The sequence below is a fragment of the Oratosquilla oratoria genome, chromosome 12, assembly GCF_046742065.1.
Source record: "Oratosquilla oratoria isolate Oo_2021 chromosome 12, ASM4674206v1, whole genome shotgun sequence".
Lineage (NCBI taxonomy): Eukaryota > Metazoa > Arthropoda > Malacostraca > Stomatopoda > Squillidae > Oratosquilla > Oratosquilla oratoria.
The window spans coordinates 69,774,023-69,783,453 of NC_134788.1; the positions used below are offsets into that span (position 1 = coordinate 69,774,023).

The 9,431-nt window shown below is 40.2% G+C and overlaps 1 protein-coding gene across 3 annotated transcripts; it reads right to left on the minus strand.

Annotated features, from left to right (window-relative positions):
• Positions 1-201: 201 nt before the first annotated feature.
• On the minus strand, positions 202-6,968 carry LOC143031994 (uncharacterized). 3 transcript variants are annotated; one of them, XM_076196423.1, is made up of 5 exons: positions 5,761-6,158; positions 4,316-4,437; positions 3,282-3,390; positions 1,941-2,071; positions 202-474 (listed from the first exon to the last, which is right to left on the minus strand). In XM_076196423.1, exons 3-5 carry the CDS (start codon positions 3,322-3,324, stop codon positions 367-369), a joined length of 282 nt encoding a protein of 93 aa, XP_076052538.1. In that variant the 5' UTR covers positions 3,325-3,390; positions 4,316-4,437; positions 5,761-6,158; the 3' UTR covers positions 202-366. The 3 variants fall into 3 exon arrangements, with proteins under 3 accessions (XP_076052538.1, XP_076052539.1, XP_076052537.1); XM_076196424.1 differs by lacking the exon at positions 4,316-4,437 and having other exon boundaries at positions 5,761-6,025; XM_076196422.1 differs by lacking the exons at positions 202-474; positions 1,941-2,071 and adding an exon at positions 6,583-6,968 and having other exon boundaries at positions 3,323-3,390; positions 5,761-6,448.
• Positions 6,969-9,431: the final 2,463 nt, after the last annotated feature.

The window sequence follows — 9,431 nt, forward strand, 5'->3', positions numbered from 1 at the left end:
TGATACACATCCCCTTGCTGGAGATCAACGTGGATATGTTCTGTCAAGGTGTAACCATAAAGTCTAACCCCACCACCAATTTTTGCGTTCGTCCCAGGAATTGAACTCGGGTTCTTAGAAGATAGTGATCACCCAAGATACCATACAAGAAGAATACGAACAACTGTAAGCAGTGAAGGAACAGAAGAAAAACGCATCTCGTTAACGATTTCCAAAGTCTTTTATAACGATAACATTTATATTCTTGTGACAAGTGGCACTGAAACATCAGTCCAAGTCCCCAGTTGGGTGCATTTGACGTCGATTTTGAAAACCGCCTGTTTAGCAAAACTCCACTACCACCACAACAATCGCCCTAGGCCGGCGTCATGATGTCGTCTCCGTCGTTTCCTCGGGTGCCGATGTGGATGTCCAGGTTCTTCGTGGCCTCGCTTCGTCTGCAAACGTCCACAACTCCCGAAGCAGCCACAGCACCTGCGATCAAATAGAAATGGTTCGAGAATTGTGGGAAAGGAGCCCCGGCTGGCTCAGTGGCGCCGTGCTCGCACGACACGAGGGAGACCCTAATAGTCTTCCCTGGAACAGACACAGAACAAAGATGTTGGTGGTAAGGGGCTGTTCGCACCAGGGTTTGCAACATGTTGGGTCACCTGGTGGCTTATTCAGACAAAACACTCACACAATCCCTGTCCAATACCTTCCTACGACATGCTCACACTACCATGACATCAGAATCCTCCAGAACCTCCCTCATCAAAGTATGTAGAGCAACAATAAGCTAACGCGCGTAGGGAAGAAATAACCGGAGACACACGCACATCTTTGATGAGTGTGCAGAACCGAGGGAACGGCACTCTGTCTCCAAACCGGACTAAGATCTCAGCTTCGACTCGACTACCTTTCCTCCACGTTTTTACATGAGAAGAGCTCACAGCCTACCAGCCAGTGACGTAGAAACAGAGCCACGCTGATACAACTGAAACAACGGTTCAACATGTCCTCCTGCAGACGCATGAGAGAGTCCGTGGTCCATTGTCGACAATTGTGTGTGGGGCTATGGGTTCCCAGTCAGTGCAGAAGCTCGAGGCAGCAATCATTGTAACGATTATTATAATCGTTACAATGATTGCTGCCTCGAGCTTCTGCACTGACTGGGAACCCATAGCCCCACACACAGTTGTCGACAATGGACCACGGACTCTCTCATGCGTGTGCAGGAGGACATGTTGAACCGTTGTTTCAGTTGTATCAGCGTGGCTCTGTTTCTACGTCACTGGCTGGTAGGCTGTGAGCTCTTCTCATGTAAAAACGTGGAGGAAAGGTAGTCGAGTCGGATATCATGTAGAATAATAATAATTATTATTATTCTACATGATATCCGATGTGGAGAGAGACCTGGTGACAAGGTCACTGAATATTGTGTGACTCCTCGCCTGCCACGCCGCGAACGCGCTCACCCATAACTATATTTTGGTTGGACTTGTTGCCCTAAAGCAAACTGGGGTTTGGTGTAACCCCAAAAGGCAAGCCAGATCGGATGCCTTGCAACGAAACTGGGAGGACTGGGTTGTTTAAAGGGTTCCTCGTGTCGTCGTTATTTACAGCAATGATGATGCTCATTACTATTGGCAAATATAACCTCTTCTGTGTTTTCAATATCAACCAAAACTCTCCATCTTTCTTGTAGTTTCACCTGGCATGGTTAGTTTTATTGATTACACTAGTAGTTGTTTGTTCATTTATTATGTAAAAGGTATATTAAAATGCAACACGGAAAGAACAGCTTGTGGTAGAAGAGAAAATATTCTGTGCAATATTTCTACATATGGTCTTTGTTCGGTGTTTCTATAGGTACACGAGGTGATGCGAGTGTATATATTATTATTTGATATATCGTACCTCCGAATTTAAGGATGAAGTCCGAAGGCCTTCTTACCTACCTTGGGTGCAGTAGATGTCGCCTTACTTCCCTGAAAGTCCTTTGCACGTGTTCCTGCATTCTTGCTTGTTCTTAAAGACACTTGGAGCAGGCCTGCATTGAAAATCTGTGTAGACGCAGTCCCGAATGTTTCTGAAAGAGGCAAAGGCACACTTGGGATGATAATTTATTCGATTTTGTTGAAAGTTTGTATTGGTGTCCGAAGGGAGAGGGGCGTCCACCGTTGATAGTCTTTGGAACAGAAGTAAGCAATGATAAAGACTAAAGACCAACAAGAGTAGAGGGTCTGATGGGCTTGAATATACTAATGACGATGATTCGAAAAGGGATCGTGTGTTTGATGAGTAGGATCTCGGTACTGTTGACTAGAGTACGTGCACACACACACACACACACACACACACAGACACACACACAGACACACACACAGACACACACACACACATACACATACACACACACATACACACACATACCCATACACACACACATACACACACACACACACACACACGCACACACACACACACACACACACACACACACACACACACACACACACACACACACACACACACCAACCTGGGTCATTTTGTGTTTATACTGACCGAGATCAAATAGGTCATCTACGAATGGGGAACCCTCGAGTTAGTGACATCCTTGTTGTCAGCAATGTATCCTGATCTTCAGGCCTGTCCATGGCTCCGGTTTGGCCCCCAAACCCGAGTGTGCCCTTGGTAGGAGGAGTCCCACCAATATCACCATCACTGGGCAATGATCAAAGTGTTCGCCAGGACGCAGTGATCTCTGTGGATCTTGGTGCTGCTGGACATATTATTATTACTTTGTATCACTGATAACCAGCGTTTCTATCACACAGGATTGGCCAGCAGGCCAGGCCATCCCAGGTCATTTTGTGTTAGCGTGGTATGTTGTATATCATACCATTATCGTACATTGTAATTGTGTGTTGCTTATTTGTATATCATACCATTATCGTACATTGTATTTGTGTGTTGCTTATTTGGGGAATTATATGTTTCCCCCTCTTTATAAAATTTTCATATGTTTTGTTGTTTATTGTTTTATTATTTATTGTAATTATGTGTACATTATGTATATTTGTAATTATACTGGATATCTCAAATGCGATGCACGTCTTTCCCGCGCAAATTGGCGGCCTGGCGTCAGTGGAGAGCCAGCTCTCTTTGTATACACACGTATTAGTTGTAGTATCAGTGATTACAGTGTAATTTCCACAAATGACTTTCATTGCCACCCAGTACAACTTTTATGTCGTCACAAGGGCCATCCAAGCCGAACCCCCTCCACACCTACTCACCTCTCGTAGACCCATCCATAGCCAAGACTCTTGCAGTTGCCATAACTAATTGGCCGTATGAGGCACCTGCCTGAATGACTGGGCCTGCCTGAATGACTGGAGGCGTTGCCTGGGGGAGGATAGGAAGAAGTATACATAAAGAGTTAACAGGATTTTTCATACATTCATGGATTAATCAGGTCATTAGTTTACTGAGACATTCGTTTTATTTTGATATCAGTAGTCTCCTTTCTGGTATCCATAATTGCCCAGACCAGAAGATCTATATAGAAAAGTAATATCAAACAACTGCACGACTAAATGGATAGAATATAAACAAAAACGTAGGATTATATCGACTGTGTATTTCTGAGTACTTAATTGTAGAGTAGGAGCAGGGAGCTAAACTTGTGGAGTTTTGTCTTCTTTCCTCCAATTATCTCATCACGTTTTGAATTTGGTTGTGAGCTCGCTTTCTCCAGTTCTTAACCCATTAAACTCCGATGACAAGATTCTTGTCATTTGGTCAAACAAAACAAAAAATCATAAAACACCAAAATGTTTGATCAAACACCAGAAAAATATGACGCCAGTCCTCCTCGCTTCGCTCGCGAGCGAAGCGAGGACTGGCGTCATATTTTTCTGGTGTTTGATCAAACATTTTGGTGTTTTATGATTTTTTGTTTTGTTTGACCAAATGACAAGAATCTTGTCATCGGAGTTTAATGGGTTAAGGCATTCTAGAAATTGATGAAGATATATGGTAAATTGTTTACCAACGTCTCTTTAGAAATTTTCTTTTTAATTTGTCCCTATGGCCTCTTGACTCTCCCTTGTTCTAGAGTCAATGTTTCCCAACCCCAGGGTAAACTACCCTAGTGGGGTAATGGACCCATATTTTTGGGCTAATGGATGTTCTGTGTGAGAAGAGGTAGCCTGACCAAGTCAATCGGTTTAACTCTCTCCAATTACATATATATCACTACACTCTACACTTCTACAGTCTACGACTCTACACTCAGGATATATCACTACATTGCAGGATTTGTACGTACCCGCCTATCTGCAGTGACGTCACTACAAACGACACGTGATCTGAATGGCTGGCGCTGTGCTTTTTTGTATTATTATTGTTGTATTGAATATTCTGGATTTATGATGGTTGATGTTCATATACCTAAAAGTGGAAAAGTTTGCATTTGTGTTGGATCCTTCAATATATATATACAGCCAATAGCGGGCTATATAGCCCATGCAGTTCATCAGGTGACAGTGAAAAAAAAACATCCGATATTACCGGGTATATGTTCAATGGGGTAATTGATAACTGCAAAATTGAATTTTGGGGTAATCATTTCGAAAAGGTTGGGAAACACTGTTCAAAACCAAGAGATAATCTCTAACTTTGATCTATTCTCTTTAAGGTCCTTATAGACGCTATGAAGTCACCTCTTTGCTTTCTTTCAATGGTGATAGGTCCAATGCTTTTATTTATTCTTTTATACTTTTTCCTATTTAGTTTTATCTGCAAAGTTGAAAACCAATTTGGTCGCTGCCCTTTGTATTCTTTAAACATGTTTTACATCTTTCTCCCTACGTGGAGAGCACACCACTGCAGCATATACATGTCTAGGGCGTATCATCCATTGTATTTTTCTTTTTTTCCCTCAGCTATGTGGTGGAAAGCCACTGTTACATTCGATAAAAGACGACAAGGCTATCCAACGGTTTTGCTCTCTCTCTGTCTCTCTCTCTCTCTCTCTCTCTCTCTCTCTCTCTCTCTCTCTCTCACACACACACACACACACACACACACACACACACACACACACACACTCTATTAAAAAGACAGAATTCTTATAACCATTCAATTTCTTCTTAGCGTTCTTAGTTTTTATAATAATTTGTTTTCCTTCAATTGGGCGAGTGTAAACTATGTTTCCATGCTCTTCCACTTATTTCTTAACGTTTCGTCTTTAATGAGACATCTTCAGGATCTAAGTGTAATGATAGGATCATGAATATTTACAAATAAGATACATGTACATTATGAAATAATATATAATTTGTATTTATCTTATTTGTAACTATCCATTGTCCCTTTGTTTGCCTGTCTGTCTGTGTGCGCCTCTTTCTTTAAACATTTCCATCTCTCCCTTTCTCATGCGCATTAGCGCTTGTGCGTGTATGCACCGTGCACGTTTGACATTGGGTATTCTTAAATTTGGTGTTTAGGCCCACGGCCTACCCAACGTTAACTTTGTCCGCCCACGTTGAGGCTGAAAAAAAGGTTATCAATGTTATTAACATACTAATGTTCATACAAAGTAATTCAAACCCTTTAACTATCAAGTAGAGAATGCCACTACACCACACAATCACTTGCTCCTAAAGGGGCAACTATGTTCAAGCAAAACAGCACTATTCTCTGTATACATGTGGATCAAGAATTCAAATCTCTACGTATTTGTAAACATATGATCACTAGTCCTTTACTTACTTGGGGCAAAGGTGCCACAGCACAATGCCAAGGCCAATGCAATTACGAGGGAGACTTGCATCTTGTCGAGCTGTCCACAAGCGTGGGCTGGGGTGACTTCTTACGTCGATAGACTTCGTTGGTGTGGAGCTGCCATAGTCCCGTCGCTTATTATAAGAATACTCCGCAGGCTGCCAGATACCTCTTGCACATTCGTCATTTAGCATTCTTCATTTATTCCATAAGTATCTATTCGAGTAGTCTGAGTGTTTGAGTACAATAGACTGCAAGAACATACCTGAATGTCTTAGAACAGGTCAGTGAACACCTACGCATATGGATGCGTTCAATGAAGGAAATATCTTGTCGTGAATAATCATTGTTGAACCTCAGGCAAACTCGGCTGTCTCTGACGTCATGGGGCATATTTCCAGATGGAGGAAAACAGGAAACAGGTATTATGTCGACATTCTATTTCTTGCAAATTATTCACAAAGCTTTCGTATAAATTTTACATTATATACCTGTGTTGTAACTTGTCATTTAGTACATTATTTCATCTTTATCTATGTTCTTTGGCGCGTCGTCTTTGACGGTGGTGATTGCATTTTTCTTGGAAACGATCTTTGATAGTCGGGGGAATATTCAGTTCAGAAGAAATGTTTCTCTTTCCCGCATATTTTCTGAATATGTCGATTCAGTTGGACAGCTTCATAAAACGGGAAAATACAAAGAGATAACGTCGTTAATCACAAACTATGAGACTGAAAAAAAAAACACAGAATACGAGCATTTGGAAACTCAGCATATAACTCAGACATATTTGGAACATTTGTTTTATACCGAAATCTTGAATTATATTCTTTATCGACAAAAAAATCAGCCAGAAGTATTGCTGCCACTTCCGACGACGATGTCGCTGTCGGTATTGCGGTATTCTCATAAATCCCAGCCAGTTTGGAGGTATTCTAGAAAAAAAAATCTAGCCAATATGGCGTTTTTTTTCCTTATAAATTAAAGCCGACATTAGCAAAACTTATGTAATCTTAATCTAGAATAAAATAACAACATCTGTCATATCCTAACCTTACCAAATGTTTAAAAGCATGTCCCTAAGGTGATAAGTGTATGAATTTAATTTTCTTGTGAATTTTGCCATAATATAATTACCTCCCAATGGGTCCTTTTCCCGACATAGGGTCCGCATGCTCGGAGCTAACCTAACATAAACTATCTTAACCCATTAAACTCCGATGACAAGATTCCTTGTCATTTGGTCAAATAAAACAAAAAATCATAAAACACCAAAATGTTTGATCAAACACCAGAAAAATATGACGTCAGTCCTCGCTTCGCCCGCGAGCGAAGCGAGGACTGACGTCATATTTTTCTGGTGTTTGATCAAACATTTTGGTGTTTTATGATTTTTTGTTTTATTTGACCAAATGACAAGGAATCTTGTCATCGGAGTTTAATGGGTTAACCTTACCTAACCCAACCTTCTTTGACAAGCTGTAAACAGTGAAAAATGCACAGGGAATGTATAGAAAATGAAATATAACAGTAAATATTAATTAAAGTAACATAAAACAAATAGATAAACAAATTAATGAATAAGTCAATAAATGAATAAATTGATTAAGACAAACAAAACATGGCGTCACCCAAAAGCTTGCATTATCAATTACTTGCAAATTGGGCACGGATCATATTTTGGTAGAGATAATAGGCAGGAAGGTGAAACGTATTACTGAAATTCTCAATAGACTAGATTATCTCCGACGAAAACGTCTTGATAGATACAGGGAGAAAAATGAGCGAGGCCTTTAGTCAAGATTTTCTCTCGGTAATTGCAAAAGAGAGGTTAGATATGGTGCCTGACGGCAACCTGATCTTCAGTGGGGAAGAGTGAGATAGACTCTCTAGCATCAGCATTAACCCATTAAACTCCGATGACAAGATGTCTTGTCATTTGGTCAAATAAAACAAAAAATCATAAAACACCAAAATGTTTGATCAAACACCAGAAAAATATGACGTCAGTCCTCGCTTCGCTCGCGCTTCGCTGCGAGCGAAGCGAGGACTGACGTCATATTTTTCTGGTGTTTGATCAAACATTTTGGTGTTTTATGATTTTTTGTTTTATTTGACCAAATGACAAGACATCTTGTCATCGGAGTTTAATGGGTTAACAAGGAAGATGCAGTCAGACAGATAATAGATCTACATACAGACCAAAGGCTTTTTCCCCCTTACAAGGGAGGTAGCCAAAAAACAAAGGCATAAAAACCATTCCCACCCATTCCATCCCTAATACACTCCACTCCCCTCCACCCTCTACCCTCCCTCTTATCTTGGCACCTCCTGATTGAATTGATAATAGATTGAAAGCTACAAAATCCCCTGGTCCAGCCGGCTGAATTTTTTGCGAGGGTACTAAGAAAGTACTAATTTGAAATGTGTGGGCAATTAACGGAGGTATGTAGTAAGTCGGTTGACACTAGATTTGTGAGGTATGTAGTTAGTCGGTTGACACTAGATTTGTGAGGTATGTAGTAAGTCGGTTGACACTAGATTTGTGAGGTATGTAGTAAGTCAGTTGACACTAGATTTGTGAGGTATGTAGTAAGTCGGTTGACACTAGATTTGTGAGGTATGTAGTAAGTCAGTTGACACTAGATTTGTGAGGTATGTAGTAAGTCAGTTGACACTAGATTTGTGAGGTATGTATCAAGTCGGTTGACACTAGATTTGTGCCTATTTCTTGGAGGGCAGAGAAACGTTGTTTCTGTATTTCAAAATGGTGATAGATCATCTACATACAACTACAGACCAATCAGTTTGACGTCGGTTATAGGTAAAATGCTGGAATCATTAATAGCAAATAGTATCAGGGAACATTTAGTGAGGCATAATTCTATTCATGACTCACAGCACAGGCTCACCAAGGATAGGTCGTGTGTAACTAATCTTTTATCCCTTTACACTAATGTCTACAAGATGACAGATAACAATGGTAGTTACGATGTTTTATACCTCGAATTTAGCAAAAGGTTCGAAAAAGTGCCTCACCTGTCTTCTGTTGTGCCCTCTAGTATTACTTATGGCGTTCATAAAATCTAAGAAAAAAAAGCACACACATATATATATATATATATATATATATATATATATATATATATATATATATATATATATATATATATGTATCTATATGAGTAAACTTGTTTCTTCACTAGTCGGATCATTAACCCGGCTAGTAGCTACGGGTTTTTCTTTAATATCACTCATGGCATTCGTGTAACCTGAGAAAATCAAAACACATCTTAATGTGGGCGATTTTTTAGCGTTTAGTTTACTCTTTTCTAGCCAGCAAGAAAAGGTAAAGATGAGAATATAACTTTTTTTGGGTGACAATATCATCGTCACTATGTAAACAATACATCACATTCGAATACTATAAATTCAACATGTGGGCCACAATTGATAAGAAAAATGAAATATGTTTTTAGATGAAATAGTTATTTCTTTTTGAATTTCCATAGCTTGAAGCAGGGAATCTCAACCTTTCTCTCGTTACGAACCCCGAGAGTTATCAGACCATCGACCCGTACCACCGTTAAACTGACACTCTGGAAAGACGCAGAGTGCGGGGTGATCTAGTAGAGGTGTTCAAGTGGATCAAAGGCTTT